The sequence below is a fragment of the Strix aluco genome, chromosome 13 (genome assembly GCF_031877795.1).
Source record: "Strix aluco isolate bStrAlu1 chromosome 13, bStrAlu1.hap1, whole genome shotgun sequence".
In the NCBI taxonomy this organism is placed as follows: Eukaryota; Metazoa; Chordata; class Aves; order Strigiformes; family Strigidae; genus Strix; species Strix aluco.
In genome coordinates this window covers 9,848,830-9,865,881 of record NC_133943.1, presented here as the reverse complement: position 1 = coordinate 9,865,881, position 17,052 = coordinate 9,848,830, and the positions used below count along the sequence as shown (strand labels likewise).

The window sequence follows — 17,052 nt, the reverse complement described above, 5'->3', positions numbered from 1 at the left end:
GCTAAGGGCTCCCCTGGCTCATCAGGGGCAATGCATCTGAGAATGGGGTGGGATTTACAGAGCGGGAGACTGTGGTGGTGGGTTAACAGAAATCTGCTGGCAGTTTGCACGCACTTCCTGTACTTTCTTTTATAGCTGTTACTTAAAGCAAATATGTTCTTTATTTGAATAAACTCTATTGCAGGACATTTCCAGAAGACCTTGAGTGAACACACACAGTGTTTGAGTCCATTTTAGCTGTGACCTGATCTGTAAACACTTTCTGTTGCAGATAAGGCTGGAGTGACTTTCTTTCAGATTTTTGGCAGGATTTTACCTAATACCAATTAATTTCACTCCTACCAAAGACACAGATTTTCTTTCAATTAAGTTATCAAATCCTTTTTTTCTACTGCAGTTAATGAGAATTGATTTTAAACTCAAAATGCTTACGCATGCATCACATTTTATTTCTGCTGATAATAAAATCGGGTTTTATTATCAGCAGACTCTGACATGAGTAGCTGTTAATATTTTGTATGCTGATTTTTAACGTGAGCAAACACTATGATTTAGAAATAAATTATTACTGCCTATTTCTATGTGGAAAATCCCCTCATGAAGTGCAGTCATGCAGGGTGAATGTCACCAGTTTGGTCCTGGTTAGCTGTTTTGCGGGATGCAAATTTGTCTGCCTTTGGACTGTGATGAAACAAGTGAACATTATTTATGGAGCCTGGGAATGATGAATGTCAGACAGTAAAAATGTTCTCTGATGATGTCTGCTCACTGATTCCAGCTAAAATAATGTGCAGGGACATCTACATGATTTCATAAAAACAGTGCACAATTTGTGGCTTAAAATAAATTCTTGCAAATGAAAATCAGTGCACTTGAAAGCTGTTATGAGCTGTAGTGATTTCAAGTATTTAGGTTTTGAAATAATCACCCATAAAACCGGCATTAACCGAGCTCCAAAAGCAATGAATTGATGAAGACTGTGCCCTAGTAACCTCTTCTCTCAGTATTTGAGCACCTTCTGAATGCCTCCTGCTGCCAGCAGAAATTATCATCCATAAAAATCACAGCTGGCAATAAGGGATCATTAATCAGATTCCAAACCTGTCTGCCGAGAAGGTGCAGGACAGTGACTTGCTAAAACTGCCTGTGCTGTTGTTATCAGCCCTACTAGAGGTAGCAATGGTAACTCCTTTCTGCTCTCAGCACCCTGCCCGGTCAGTCCTTTTTTGCTTTCCACCCTTTTTTGCAGGTGACTCCGAGGGCTCACTGATGATGTCCGTCCTGAGCACTGCTGTGTGCGGCGGAGCTCCGGTGGGACTCTGCGTGAGCCATGCCATGCGTTATTGCTGTGAGCTTCCTGGGGAGAAGATGGCAAGGGCTTGAGAGGTATTGGGGATTTATTACTCTTTCTTTTTTATATTTGCTCTTGGTCACCCTTTTTGTTGCCCTCTAACACAGTAATGAGGCCAAAACAGTACTCTACAAAACTGGAAAGGTACCAGCACTCTGGTGATTCTTCGGTTTGCTGTAAATTACACTTTATTAAGGGTGTCTCTTGCCAATATCCACAGACTCCATGTGGTTCACAGCAGTTTCTGAGGTTTTGCAAAACTGGCATTATGAATTGACAGCTTTGGTCTCCAGGTCTCTCAACACAGTTGGGTTTTGAGCTAAACTACTCTCTGCAGAGAGCTTGAGTCTCATGCTTTTTTTCCATAAAAGGTGTCAGGTACTTATGCAATTCTTCAGGACGTGCAAATGCTGCTCTTGCTATATAGTGAGGACTGTTGACTCTGGCAGATGCCTCAGCAGACCTTGAACTCACCGTGGTGTTTCTCAATCCTCTGCAGTCTGTCCGTTTGGAGCCTGGTAGCTCTGCCCACTGCCTCCCTGCTGCTCTTGCAGCCACCATGGAGGGAGAACCCCTACAAGGCAGCATGGCGTGGTCTGGCCAGGGGACCTCTCACAGTCTGCTGCTGCAGACGGTATCAGAAATCTTGCAGTTTAGGGGCATTTGCTTCTTCAAGAACTGAGCGAGCTGTGACATGGAGAGCCTGATGCCATTTGTGCACTGAAGCCCCTCTGAGTCTGTCGCAGAGTGCTCTTTTCTAGTTCTCTCTACATCTCTGTGACACCCAATCCCACTTAGAAACTGCTGTGTATGGGTACCTTTGAGTTTCAGCATTATTTGCCTCGATTATCACAACTTCTGCTCCATGGCCTGTCTGGGATAAACCTTGGGACTGCTGAATGGGCTTCTCTCTTTCCTCTCTTTAGGGTTTCTCTTTGGCATCTGTTAGCACATCTGTCTTTTCCTGCAAGGGTATCCCTACTACAGGGAGCTCTTGTCCTGGCCGTTTCTGTGGGATCTCCCTGGTCCAGTCTGCTGCAGGAGCCCTTCAGCTGCCCAGCCCTCCCACTGGGACTGCAACACAAGAACTTGCAATTCTTTCCCCTGTGTGAAGGTATGAGCAACTCCGCTCAAATTGTTCACTGAAAATAGTAAGATATAAATGCAATACTCATTAAGTACAATCCAGATCCTTGACACTGAAGGTCCCAAAAGAAGCAATTTAGTGTTAGGTGTAGCGACAATCACACACTTGGATTGTGGATGGGAAGCATGGACAATTTCTACATGTATTTCTGAAAAACAGGTGAGTTGGCTTTACTGCCTTCTGGCTTCAAAGGGGTTGCTTACTTTCTTGGCCTGTCTCAGTGAAATTCTATAGAAATGGTGACAGATGATTCACAGCTGGCACTAGAGGTAACCTGGAGAGGCAGCAGAAGAAAGGAGCAGAGTGCTCATGTCCAGGGCTGCTTGGCCAGGTGCACTTTGCAGAGCCTCCCTCTCCTGGCATGCCCAGTGAAGGGAAAATAAACAGGTAGACATCAACACAGTAGGACTGCAAGTGAGGATTGCACAAACACGAGGGTGTAAACACATGGGGATAACCAAAGGTGTCCCTCTCCTGCAGCTCTCTGTCCAGCCTGGGTGGGATGTACCTTCTGCTCTGGTCCTGAAAGGCTCTGTCGTGTCAGAAAAACAGCTGGTGGAAAAAGCTTTGCTGAATTGCTCTCTGTGAAGCACGCAGCTCGCTTGTAAGGTCACAGCATGGATCTTGTGCACAGGGCAGGAGCCCAAAGTGGAGCACTAGGTGTCTCGGCTGGGGTGGGGGACAGCAGACGTGCTATAGCAGTGGTGGTGATTTCTAGATCCCAATTCCTTCCCCAGATCCTTGACAGGTGTTTGCTGTTCTGTCCCTTTAATCTGTCTCCTATTGCAAACTACTCCCCAAATCTAATAACTTAGTTGGAAGAGAATTACTTTGGTCTTGACAGAACATGCTGAGTCAATCTATTTTAACTGCAGATTTGGTTTGCAAATAATATCTCCTTTCTTATAAGATTCAGGTGTCATCTCTGTGGACATTGGCAGGAATTTGCTTGACCATGACAGCTTTCACAGAGACTGGCAATTAAGTTGTCAAGATACATTTTCCTCTGCCAGGAAGCATTAATTGATGGTAGTCTTGGCTGGAATGAGCCCTGAGAGATGGATACTGTAATCATGGTGAACTGAGGTCCTTGTAGCTGAGGCCTGCATTGGTCCAAAGGTCTGGAGTCCTTGACACTTCATGGAACTGAGATAAGGGACAGGGCAGGAGACATCTGGGGCTGAATATCAGGTGGAAGGAAATGAAAACAAGGTATGTGAATAGAGATCTCTCTAATGTCACTAGAGATTAATGTAGCTGTAAATGCTGGCATTTGGGGAGACTTTAGCTTTGCAGATGCACACTGCAAACTACTAATATTATCAGAGATCATGGATATGAAAGCAAATAGAATTTTCCATTAGGTAATCCCCAAAATCGTGTTGTTGTGGATTTGCTTTTCAAGTGAGAAAGATGTTGGAGATATCCTTCCCTTAGAAAATAAAACTGGGATGATTCAACACAAGCTCACTCTGTTTAAATTATGTCAAAAATAGATCTGCAAGTAAGGATTTTGATTACCAAGTACAGAATTTGAAAGATTAAAAGTTAGTGAGAAGTTTGGAGAATTTAGGATCCCAACTGAGAAGACGGGGATTGAGAACAATGCAAAGAATTGCCAAAAAACTCTTTACATAAAGGACAAAAAAAGCCTTCAGGACCAATCCAAGTTCTGTTACCTTAATAGTGGGCAAACCTTCAGGAGAAATTTGAAGAAAACTAAAGATATAAAGTGTAAAGAAATAACGTACATAGTGAATTTTCAGGAAGGAAACCATGTGTAGGCTAATATCAATCTTTGCAGAGTTGGCTGACTTCCTAGATAAAGGAAATAGAGTACATCTAGTCTGTGCAGACATCAAAAGCACTTTGTCTGCTGCCCTGTGGGATGGTATCACTTAGGCTTGGTGGGGTGGGTCAGGAACTGCCCGTGGGGAAGATGGTAGCAGATGAGCAGAGGGTACCATGGGAGTTACCAGTGAACAGTCAAAAAGATGGATTTTAGAACCAAACTTAATATTTTCACTCCTTGTTGTAGTACAGAAAAAGTTGGCACCTGGAGTGGGGCACTGCTGAGTTTTTTAAAACAGAAGAGCAGAATTTCTCCCACAGAGCGCAGGGTGACCTTCTGGGCTGAAATTGCCTGGACTCAAACTGGGATGAAATACAGCAGTGGAGAGTACAAAATCATGCTCCGAGGTTAAATAACGAGGGTTTCGGCTATCAGCTGGCAGCCCAGTTGAAAACTACAAAGGAGGAAAAGAAAGATCTAATTGCATTTAGCCAGTTGCAGGGTAGATGTGAGCCTAAAACGTGCTGCAGCCATGCAAGGGACAGCCCAGGGCTGGGTCAGATCCATCCGGGAGGAGAGGGGTCCTGGCATGCTCCACGTCCCTCAAGCCAGGCGAAAGGCCCCTTCCTGGCATACAAACCTGTGTCAATAATTACCTAGAAATCTAGAGCTGGGTAAATATATTTTTGGCTTTGATTGTTGATGACAGACTTGGAACATTACCTAATAAGGTGGGACCACTTGATATCGTGGCATGCTATATATTCCTGCTCCTACCTGCAATCTTCCTCTCCTGCACAGAGAGCTAGCAGACTGCACTGGAGCGGGACCTCTGACTGCCATGAAGGTAACAGGGGTTTTCGTGAAGGCGGCTCTAGCCCTTTGCTGCTCCTTAGGTGAGTATTTCTTGGGATATTGCAGAGATTGATCTAGCTGAATCAGAGTTGACTTTTCATTTTGGTAAAAGTATTTGGGTCTTGTAATGTGGAGGAGAGCCTTATTCCATGAAGAAATGTTCTTCCTGAGAGAGCGTAGCAAAAAAATTAGACTTCAAGACTGAGATTTCAGCAAACCTTGTAAAAGTGACTGTTTTCATCTTCTTGGTTTGTAGGAGCAAACCGCTGAAGGAGCAGTCCTAGTGCAGGGCAGGAGCTTGCACATGGGAGCACTGTGTATCAGGGCAAAATAAAACTGTTAGAAATCATTAGAGTCACATCGTTACCCATGTGAACAATATAAATGCAAACTTTAACCTCTAGGATTGCTCTGTAAGTTTACTGTGCTGTTCCTGGTAACTGAGAAGGATGTGTTTGGAGATGAACAGTGTCAGTGGTCAGCAGTCATCTTAAACACACATGTCCAAACTGTTGAAAGTCAAATATAAAGTCTCTTAGAAGATGTTAAGATCCAGGAGTACTGAATTGAAAGTGCCTGTATCGCTTCCCTGTAACATCTTAGGGATGGATTAATGTATGCACTCTCCCCTGTTTTATCTCCCCTCAAAAGTGCAATTAAACTTTATTTAGTAGCTTCTAATACATCCTATGACCATTTATTGGCATAATGTAAAACTCCATATTTTCCTAAACCAAATAAACTGGTCAACAACAATCACTGAATTTAACAGTTTCATGAAAAGATTGACATTTATCTTCTCTGCATATTAATAATTTTTTTTTTCTTTTCTGTCTCCATTTTTTTCTTTCAGGTATTGCCTTTGGAGTTGAGGTGAGCTACAGATCTATTTATTCTGTTCTATTCCAGGTTTCTGGTAAAGTAGAAACAGTATGTAATTACCTGATGAGCAAGTGGATTAAATCTAATGAAAGCTTAGCTGTTCAAACAATATTTGCCAGTGTGTGATTGAATGATATTGCCAATTTCACGAGAAAGTAAAAGTCCCCCATTTTTTTACAATATTTTCAGTTCATTAAATAAAGTGAAGAAAGTGAAACATAATTATACAATCCTATTATATTAACTCTTAGACATAATTTAGTTACTCTAAGCCAAAGGCAGTAGATTACCTCCTCGTGAGGAATAGTGTTTTAAGATTATATGCTTGAAAGCATCAAAGACCGTGATTCTGATAATTTTTTTCTATACAGTAAGACCTGCAGAACTGTGTTCCTTGCATAGGTTTCCTATACCTATGTCATAGAGAGGAAAACAGCAGGGTCTGTGCAGCGGATTTATCTGCAGGTTCTTCCCACGCAGTTACGAGACTCCTGTAACTCACCAGAGACTGCAGCATGATTTGAAATGATCAGATTTTGAGCTAAGGGGCTTTGGTGTACAGCCGAGCTCCCAATTACCGGCTGCCTTCATTAGGCATTGTCTCACGCACAGCAATCCTTCCTCTGTGTCGTGCTTCCCCTGGACCCCAGCAGGAAAGCAGAATCAGAAACTTCTGTAGAGATGATTCGCTCCTCCTAACTGCCTGAGCAGATTCAAAATAATACCTGTAATTTACCTCCTGGTAGGAGCTCCAGGCACTGTGCTTGCAGTGGTGGGAGGCTGCATGGGGGTTTCTTTCCATGAGGGAGCCAACACTGGGGCTGATTCTGTGCTGCTTTCACAGGTTGATTGCAGCCTGTATTCCAGTGGCATTGGCAAGGATGGGACAGTCTGGGTAGCTTGCCCGAGGGACTTGAAACCAGTCTGTGGCACCGACGGCACCACATACAGCAATGAGTGTGGGATCTGCTTCTACAACAAGTGAGTATTGCTGGAAGCCCAGCAGAAGCTGCAGGGACAGGGGCTCCAGGTAAGGGTGGTAGCTTCATCCCCCAAAGATGGACTGGGCAGAGAAGCATGTGAGTTAGCAGCTGGGTGCTGACACTGTCAGCCTCGAGGTGATGCTGCTCTCTGCGATTCCTGACACAGGTCTGCTTTCTTCTAGGCAACACAGGACCAGTGTGGAGAAGGCACATGATGGAGAATGCGAGCCGAAACCTGTCATGGTAAGACAAAATCCGTGGAAGACTTCAGTTGGCTGTAAAAGGGGACAGTTCAAACACCACTTGAGGAAAACAGAACGTGCACAGCTGGTCTGCACAGCTGAAAGGGGATTAAAATCTGATGATAACTAAAGATGAGACAGTTTTTTGGGTCTACCTGGTACCATGTCTCCGCACTTTTCTAATTCCCTGCAATTTTCTACTTCTAGCCTGTGTAATTGGGAATAAAATGAAAAAATTGTGTTGTCTGAAGGTTGGATCTCACCACCTGGATAGCTCCAGCAGAGTCTTATGAAGGAGCTCACAAAATCCACAGTCTTCTTGCTATGCCTTTTTTTTTTTTTTTTTAAGCAGGACAGAATTCCCACAGAACTGACTCTGGCTTCCACTTTTGATAGTGGAATTAGTTTGATTTGTCCCCAAAGGCTGAGGGACAGTAAACAAGCTACATAGGAGTGTCATATATTTATACTGAAAATGTGGGTTTTTTTTTTCTTTATTCCTGTTATTTTTACAGATCGATTGCAGTAGGTATAGAAGAACTGTGGTAGATGACCATGTCCTGGTAGCATGCCCAAGGATACTAAAACCGGTCTGTGGCTCAGATGGCTTCACTTATGACAATGAATGTGGGCTCTGTGCTTACAATGCGTAAGTCTTCTGCATAGAACATCCTTCTGGATAATTAACAATAGTTAAGGCTCTCAGCAGCACTTCTGTAAAACACTAGTCTTTCTTAAGGCAGGTCTCTGTAGGTCTCTCTAGCCAGCCTGGGTTTTCTTCCCCATTTTCTGTCTATGCTCATGAGGGGAATCACAAACAAACAAATCAGAGGACAACCCAGAGCAGAGCCATGAACAGATTAACGTGTTATTTATAACACCTAATTACTCCTAACACTTAATTATCATGTGATACAGAAATACTGTGCATTTGCTGCTACCATCTGTGGGGTGCATTCAGACAAGTCAAGCAGTTGTAGTGTCCCTCAAGGCGGGTGGGACCTTGCTTTCTTGGTGCAGTACCTAGAGTGTAATGGGAAAAGTTATTCTCAAGGCTTCCTAACCAAAGCATTTATTTCTTTCAGGGAACATGACGCCAATGTTAGCAAAATATATGATGGAGAGTGCAAGCAGGAGATTGTAAGTGCAATAGAAATTAAAAATCGATCTCTTAGGGCTGTTAATAGAATCCTGAGAACCCCACAGATTCCCCTAGGAAACTGTAAGAGGACCATATGAAAAGGCTTACAAGGTTTCCAGTCCATGCTTTGTTTTTCTGCACAGCAAGGGTGGATTTTGCATCCTCCTTGCTTCAAAGAGAGGGTCACCCCATGCATATGACACCAAACCAACGAAGGAGAAAGGAGATGGATATGAAATGAGAAGCTGCAGTGAGCCAGTGCTGCAGAACTTGCTTCCCAACACACTCAGTTGGCTTTTGTGCTCAGGGGAAGGGGAGGCCCAAGATTTCACTTGCCAACGTGCTGTCCAGGTTGGCAGTTTTCTCTCTGGAGATCACAAGTGTTTCCACCCTTTGCAGTAGGGATTCAAAACTCCCATGCTGGTTGCTTTCACAGACACAGAGCACTAAGCATACATATTTACAGAGTACAGTTCATTGTATATTTGTATGAGGCCAACAGTCTGGTGCCTCAGGAAGAGAAGCTTCTATATTTCAGCATCAAAATTCTGTGATGTAGAAAGTCCGTTCTCTGACTGATAGATAACCATTTTTTCTTCTATCCTTTCAAATCCTGTGCTTAACTACAGGGAATTTGAAATAATAAGTAATCACAGAGCTGGAGAAGTGGGGAGAAAACCAACACAAACCAAAACAGTATTAGTCAGATTTCCAGCTAGTGAAAAGTATTTCCAACTAAATTCAAGACTCCTTTTTTTTTTTTTTATGAGAACGGGCCCAAAATTTTGTACATGTTCTTCTGTCTCAAGGATCCCTTCTCCAAGATAGTCCTTTTTCTTGACTCCTAGAGAACTAGGATAATATTCAGAAAGCTCATTTCTGATTGAAGACTTAGCTTCAGTGTATCAGAGCTTTGTCCTGTTGCAGAAAAAATGGAGGCTGACATAGAGGATGAAAAGGTTTTGCATCGACTTTTCTCGCATAGCAAGGGCTCCACCAGAGCTAATTCTCCTTATCTTGACAGATTGACTGCAGTAAGTACCCAACAGTAACTGCTGAAGATGGCAAAGTATTAGTATCCTGTCCAAGGAACCTGGATCCAGTTTGTGGCACAGATGGTGTTACATATGATAATGAATGTGGGATCTGTGCCCACAATGGGTAAGTGCCATACACAGAGTACTCCTAAGTAGCCAGCAATGGTTTGCAGTCCTGAGAACCATCCTTCTGCATTTCTGCTTATGCCTATGTCTTCGAGTCTTTTAGAAACTGGATTGGGTTTGGATTTACCTTGAGTTTCCTTCTGATACCTTCTTTGTGCTCATGAGGCGAAACCTTCAAGAGTCAGGTGGCAGCTCCTTGGGTTAGTCTGTGGGCTGGGCAGCGACTGAGCAGAGGAAGGAATAATTCAGAATATTGTTATAAATTGCATGTTATGAGAAGATGTGATGATCTTGTTAATGCGTAATGTAATGTAGCTATTCTGATACACTCTTATAGAGTCTGAAGCCATGGTTTGCTTCATTTTGCATGTGACTGTGACCAAGAGGTTAAGTATTTAGTTCCTTGACTTTAGTGTTTCTCTCTTCCAGACAACAGAGGACCCATGTTAACAAGAAGCATAGGGGAAAATGCAGACCAGAGACTTCTGAGGTAAGTATTCAATATAAGGCATATTTCTCCTCCTGTATCAACTGAAAGGTTCCCTGAAGCTACATCTACTCTGAAAGTGAGCTGGCCTGAAGCCTGGCTTTCTCCACATGTCTATTAAGTCTTGTCAGCCCCTTGTGTTGAGGATTCCTAGAAAATCCATCTGTCCTGGGGCAGGTGTCCTCAGGCCCTCCTTGCCCGCACAGCCCTGGCAAATGGGCTGCATAGGAGCTAGGCACAGAGTTTTCATTATGAATTCACACCTACACCAACCTTTGGGGTGGGGATATATTCTGGTGTATGGAGCACACCTGAAGTTTTGATCTGAGTGTATCAGTTGAGAATTTCTAGAGCTGGTGTCTAGGACATGCCAACACATCAATGTGGAAGTCGGTCAGTTTGGGCTTAGATCTTCCTTTGAGGATGCTCTTCAAATGCATTGTCAGCAAAATCCAAATTCCTTCATGATTTTGGTGTTTTGTGTATATCTATACTGCAGAATGAAAAGGGGATTATGTTTTATCTGTTTTTTGCTTTTCTGGCGTATCTTGCATTTGGGATTGACCTAGCTACTGACCCTAGTGATCTGGCATCTCACAAACTGTGCAGTTCCCTCTGTGCATGAGAGGATTTGTGCAGAACTGACTCAGCCTGGTTTTGAGAGAACTGAGATGTAGCACTAGTGTTGTCTCAGCATCCCGGAATAAAAGCCATGGCAGGAGGTTACGTTGGGGTTTTTCTTGGAGAACAAGGACTTCCCCAGGTTTGACATTTCTGCTTTTTGTAGATCGATTGCAGTCAATACCCAGCAAGAGTGATGAAGGGTGGCAAATCCAGGATACCCTGTCCAAGGATCCTGCTCCCAGTTTGTGGCACAGACGGATTTACTTATGACAACGAATGTAGCATCTGTGCCCATAACCTGTAAGTACTGTACATAGGACTCCCTTTTGAAGTGACTAGCCATAGTTAGTGCTCCTGACAACTTTTCTTTTGATACCAACATATCTATATGTCTCTGTTTCTATTTCAACCTCCTGAAGTTCCTGTCACCTTGATTTTTGTTCCCTGATGCTCTGTTTGTGCTCCTCAGGGGAGCTGTGGGAGAGTCAACTCTCAATCTGAGCACACTGAGGGCTGTGGTATTTGGACAGAGGAAAGATGGGGCTGCTGCATAGCACACACTGAGGAGACCTGATAAGTCTGTTACCACTTAGGATTATGCTTGCTAATGAATGGGAGAAACTGGTTCATTAGGCAATCAGATGCCTCCTTTATCATGTATATTGTCTCTGTATTTGGTTTGCTTTCTGTGGCACCTGGGTGTCACAGGGCTTAGCCAGTGAGCATGCTAACACCAACCTCTCCCTTTCAGAGAACACGGGACTCACGTTAAGAAAAGCCATGAGGGAAGATGCAAGGAGGAAAGTACTCCTGTAAGTGTAACTGGTTATAAAATAAGCGCCATCTCCTACTCTCTGTCCAGTCTCCAGGAAGACCCTGTCTGGGCTCGGTGTAACCACTGTGCTCCTGGGTGCATGGAGGGGTGATGGATGGGACTCATGCTGGTGCTGTGCTTCTCCCTAGCTGCTCACAGCGGCTGCTGTCAATGTGCTGTGCATGAGGGCAACAACAAATGGGAACAGGAGGGGTCTTCAGAAACAAAATGTCCCAGTCCTGCAGATCTCTGAACCAAAATCATCAGAGGCAGCCCAAGAACCATGTAGCCCATTTTAACACAGTAGGAGAGGAAGACAGAAGGCTGTGTTAGATGTCTGTGTATTCATTCAGTGCTAGGATTTCCACTGCACTAGATAGGCATGTTAAAAAATTCTCATACTCTGGTCAGCCAGGAAAAATCTGCTCTCAGGTATGCATACAAAAATAGCTTTATTATCCTGCACAGTAACAATATGCGCTGATAATAACTCAGCACATTTATTCTGCTTATGCAGAGCAGCTCTAAAGCACCAAAAATAATTTCATGCATCCTGGGGGACCACAATATATTTTCTGTAGTAAAGACACATTGTTAAATTGCTGGTTTTGCTTTAATTTGCTCCTGGACCACGTGGGAAAGAGGGGTAATAGACACTGCACTGGGGAAACTATGGGAAATGACAGTGAAGTGTCAGTGATGCTTAGTTATTGCAGACTGACTCCCAATAGGTGTTTGTCTGTTTATCCTCAAACATTTAAACTGTTAGATTTTATATGTTGTAAATATTTTTGCAACAACAGCTGGTGAAACGTTCTTGCTGCTTTTTTGAAAAAGCTGAAACAAAATCTTGGATTTCGCTACCTATGTCAAGCTGGACTTAACGTCAAACACTTTAAATCAGATTCCTTGGGTTAAATGCTTGTTTTACAACTTGCATAGGTACTACTCTAGGAAAAGAATCTTTTTGGCCAGCTGTTCCTTTCTTCCCTCTGTTAGTAGACAATACCAATCCCAACTGCAATTATTTCATTTCTAATGAAAGACTAAACTTAAAGAACCTCTAAACTTTTCTGCACTTTGGCCACAACAACCCCCAGCAGCGCTCCAGGCTTGGGGAGGAGTGGCTGGAGAGCTGCCAGGCAGAGAGGGACCTGGGGGGGATTGATAATGAGCCAGCAGTGTGCCCAGGTGGCCACGAAGGCCAATGGCATTCTGGCTTGCATCAGAAATAGCGTGGCCAGCAGGGACAGGGAAGGGATCTTGCCCCTGTACTCGGCACTGGTGAGGCCACACCTCGATTACTGTGTTCAGTTTTGGGCCCCTCACTACAAAAAGGACATTGAATTACTCGAGCGTGTCCAGAGAAGGGCAACAGAGCTGGTGAAGGGTCTGGAGCACATGTCGTACGAGGAGCGGCTGAGGGAACTGGGGGTGTTTAGTCTGGAGAAGAGGAGGCTGAGGGGAGACCTCATCGCCCTCTACAACTACCTGACAGGAGGTTGCAGAGAGCTGGGGATGAGTCTCTTCAACCAAGTAACAAGGGATAGGACAAGAGGGAATGGCCTCAAATTGCGCCAGGGAAGGTTTAGACTGGATATTAGGAAGTAGTTCTTTACAGAACGGGTTGTTAGGCGTTGGAATGGGCTGCCCAGGGCGGTGGTGGAGTCCCCATCCCTGGAGGTGTTTAAGAGTAAAGTTGACTTAGTGCTTAGGGGTATGCTGTAGTTGGGAACTGCCAGTGTGACGTTAATGGTTGGACTAGGTGATCTTCAAGGTCTTTTCCAGCCTAGATGATTCTATGATTTTAATTTTCCTCTGGCAGAAACCTTTAAAATCTGGAGGGTTAGAGTGGAGAGACTGCAGATGAGGCACTCTTCCACCGCCCAGCAGCTGACCCAGCACTGTTACCGTATCTCCCCAGGTTGACTGCAGCGCATACCTGACCAATACCAAAACTGGTGAAGCCATCGCAGCCTGCCCCTTCATCCTGCGCGAGATCTGTGGGACAGATGGTGTCACCTACAGCAATGACTGTGTGCTGTGCGCCCATAATGTGTAAGCCCTGGAGGTCACCCCTCAATTGCTCAGCAGTTACTTGTTGAGTATTTTTAACTCTGCTTTCTCTTCCAGCGAATTTGGAACCAGTGTTGCCAAGAGGCATGATGGAAGGTGCATAGAGGAAGTTCCCCAAGTAAGTGAAATCTAAAGAAAAATAAGAACTTGAGCTGGTGCTGATTGCTTGTATAAATGGTGGTTGGTTTTGGTGGTGTAGCCTGCACTGGGGGCCACAGCTTGTGCTGTCCTTCTTTCTGCGGGTGAGTATCCCCCTCCTGGCAGTAGGAACCTTGTCCATTTCCTGCTGGCAGTCAGGAAAAGAAAGAGGAGAGGAGAGGTGAAGAATGAGTTATGAGACAGGTGGTATAAATGGTTTAAGACTTTATAAGAAGAAATCCCTTTCCCACAGCATTCTATCATAGCTGCTGCAGAAACTTAGCAGTCTGTTTTGGTAATATGGGAAGGGGACGCAGAGGACCCAGGGTACCCAGTGCCTCCTGGATGCTTCCATTTTACAAAAGGATGTTCTGCAAAGATTAGAAAATTGCCTGTGTTTTGAATGCTGATATCTAATGTAGCAGGGGATTCAAACCCCTCTCTGGTTTTTTTGTAAATGCAATGTAATCTAATATATACTAACAAAGAATCTTGTAAAAATACCAGATTAACTATATTTGGCCAGCTCTAAACTATTTACACTCACTGGGGAATAGAAGAACAAAGCCATCTCATTAGCATGTGTTTGAAAGAGTCAGCATCCCGAGTCAGATATTTCATTTCTATACAAACTATGAAATGTCATTCCTTTGTTTCCTGAGTACGCTCTGTGCTCAGACTGGGTGAGATACATAAATCAGGGAGGAAGATTCCACACTGGAGAAACTGGGAGTGCTAAAACACAAGGCCAGTTCTTCAACTGGTGTAAATCAGCTTCAACTGCTGTCAGTCCTGCTGGCAGATTTCAACACTCGGAGCTGTCCTATTGCAACAAAAGGCCCGTCAGCACATCTCCCCTCCATTCTTGTGGGCCATGAAAAACACCTTGGTCACAGTCGGCCCTCTTGCAGGAAGTGCACAAATCATGCCATTTTGATTTGAAGATTGTTTTTGAGCTGCATTTTGTAATATCAGTAAGGTATGGGGGCATCATGATAAATACAAAGCTGAATGAGTAATGTCTGCCTTCAAGCCTTGATTAAGTCTTCTCCAGCATAAGGCTGTGAAAGGAAATTTTATTTTTCCATGAAGAATGAGTTAGTACATAACCATAATTTGTCCTATGGCAGATCCTAAAAGGCAGAGGCATAAACATGGGGGGTTATTTCTGGGCGCCCTTGCTCAGCAGAGCCTGTGCCAGAGCTTTTGCTGTTTTTGTTCCCCAGCTTGACTGCAGCCAGTACCAGACTAACGTGATGAAGGATGGCAGACAGACGATGATCTGCACGATGATCTACGATCCTGTCTGCGGTACCGATGGTGTCACTTACGCTAGTGAGTGTGTGCTGTGTGCCCACAATCTGTAAGTACTCATTTTTCTCCCTGGGGGATTTACAGTGGTGGTGGTTGGATCTGTTAGGGCTGAGTAATGTGCAAGGGTGCTTTCTGAAACTCGTGTGCTGGAGGGGTCCTGTCTATCAGCCCCCGTTTTCCTGCTTGCCTTGGTTCGTGTTTGACAAGAGCATTTGACCCCAGAGCCCCTCAAAGAGGGATGCATCAACTGGGGAGAGTGTTATTCTAAAAGACATGTGCCTGGTCCATAGGGGCATGTTCTTGTTAGTGCGGTGCAGGCAATGCTGAGCTAGTTTATCTAAAAATCTCCCGTGCACTATGTGGGAGTGAGGTTTGGTTTTGCACTGCGGTTGTAATGGGGAAGGTTGCGGCTAACAACGGTCTCTCCTTCCTCTAGGGAACATCGGACCAATCTTGGCAAAAGAAGCAATGGACGCTGTGAAGAAAATGCTGCAAAAGTGAGTGGGAAATGATGGGAACAAAGAGTAAGGTTCAGTGTCTGTGACACTCATGGGGGACTGTCCTCTGCTCTGGGTTACAAATTGGGGGGGTGGTGGTGTGCAGACCTGAGGAGATCCCTTGGGAATTTCACACTGGTCATAAACCAGCCAACATCCATGGCATTGCTCTGTGACAGTGAGCAGAAACAGTACAAGGTCACATCTGCCACCAGGAACAAACTTTGAGTTGGTTGTTATGATGTTACAGTCAGTTTCATGTCTCAGTGCGGTGTCATTCCTTATGCTGGGCGGCCATGGTTTGCTCTCAGGCAGAGACACTCATGTCTATCTTCTGTGTGCAGGATCTTTGCAAGGACTTTCAAGAACCCTCTTCTATATGCAGCATGGAATATTCGCCCCACTGCGGCTCTGATGGCACAACATACGGCAACAGATGTCTCTTCTGCAATGCTTATGTGTACGTACAAAAGTAAACCCCTTCCTTTCATGAGCAATTCCTGTAGCTACTACAGATGCAGAGCTGTTTTCATAATGTGTTTTTGATTAAATGCTTATGGGCATATACTGGACATTTCTGGTGCACCGTGACTTCTGCAAGCAGATTTTTTTTTTGCATTTTAAGGGAAAATGCAAAGGACATGTTTCTGTGATCTGTACGTGGTCTCCTGTTTGTTAACTTCAGAGATGTTTTACTCATTTTCACCAGCATGTAATCTGTCCCACAGGTTCGTTAGGGCATGTGGAAAGTAGTTCACCAAACCAAATGGATTGTATCAAATGTGTGAAATCTTTCATCTTTCCTTTATGGTAATAATGAAAGGGAGTATTTGGGCTTTTGAGACTGTTCTTTGTCTCCAGTCAACACTAAGCCAACACTTGGGCCAGTGAAGTGAGGAACAGGGCTTCAGTACTGAATATGCTGTGTCTAATCTTTCTCTCTCCTTTTCTCACCAGGAAAAGCAGAAGGACTCTCAACCTCATGAGTATCACTGAATGCCCAGGAAGATGAGCTGCCTTGCATGTGACTTCCCCATGGGCTGATCTTCCCCAGCAACTTTCCTTCAGTTTGTCTCATTTCCTTAGCCCCTGAAGCACTTGTTCAATAAACTCTCTTGGCAACATTTCTCTGTCTCGGTACCACACCTCATCCCTTTTGCCCCTTCTCCTCCCTGACACGGTACTTCTAGTGGTGCATATGTATTTTTCTGTTGTTCTGCTCTACTAGACAATGTGGGTAAATCTTTTCTTGCCACGTGTCGGTGCCATCCCTGCTCTGATGAAGGCCTGGCCTCCCCTTGGAGCTCCCAGGCACTTCCTTACTTCTCAGAGTCTCCTTGTCAGTATTAGTCTCATCTACCCATTAATGTCTTTGTACGACCTGATCACGGACTCCATCTTTATAGTCAGTGCAGGGAGACATTCACCTCAAGGGCATGGTCTAACTCCTCCACAGGACAATGTCTAGGATGTAAGTGGTAGTTTGCTCTCAAGAAGAACGCTTTTTTTCTGTGGGCTAGAAAGGGAAACTGGCTGCCTAGCCAAG

The 17,052-nt window shown here is 44.4% G+C and overlaps 1 protein-coding gene across 1 annotated transcript; it reads left to right on the top strand.

Annotated features, from left to right (window-relative positions):
* The first annotated feature begins 5,075 nt into the window (after positions 1-5,075).
* LOC141929423 (ovoinhibitor-like) lies at positions 5,076-16,630 on the top strand. The gene is made up of 16 exons (XM_074838831.1): positions 5,076-5,186; positions 5,999-6,018; positions 6,872-7,008; positions 7,193-7,253; positions 7,768-7,901; positions 8,338-8,392; positions 9,418-9,554; positions 9,986-10,046; positions 10,831-10,967; positions 11,419-11,479; positions 13,406-13,539; positions 13,615-13,675; positions 14,922-15,058; positions 15,446-15,506; positions 15,851-15,966; positions 16,464-16,630. The coding sequence occupies exons 1-16, from the start codon at positions 5,132-5,134 to the stop codon at positions 16,516-16,518; spliced, it is 1,422 nt and encodes a 473-aa protein (XP_074694932.1). The 5' UTR covers positions 5,076-5,131; the 3' UTR covers positions 16,519-16,630.
* Positions 16,631-17,052: the final 422 nt, after the last annotated feature.

Bases quoted from the DNA above. Each gene is read 5' to 3' on its own strand.
- LOC141929423 (XM_074838831.1), top strand. From the start codon at position 5,132: ATGAAGGTAACAGGGGTTTTCGTGAAGGCGGCTCTAGCCCTTTGCTGC. The intron at 10,968-11,418 runs GTAAGTACTGTA...TCTCCCTTTCAG, and splicing joins AGCATCTGTGCCCATAACCT to AGAACACGGGACTCACGTTA. The intron at 15,967-16,463 runs GTACGTACAAAA...TTTTCTCACCAG, and splicing joins CTCTTCTGCAATGCTTATGT to GAAAAGCAGAAGGACTCTCA.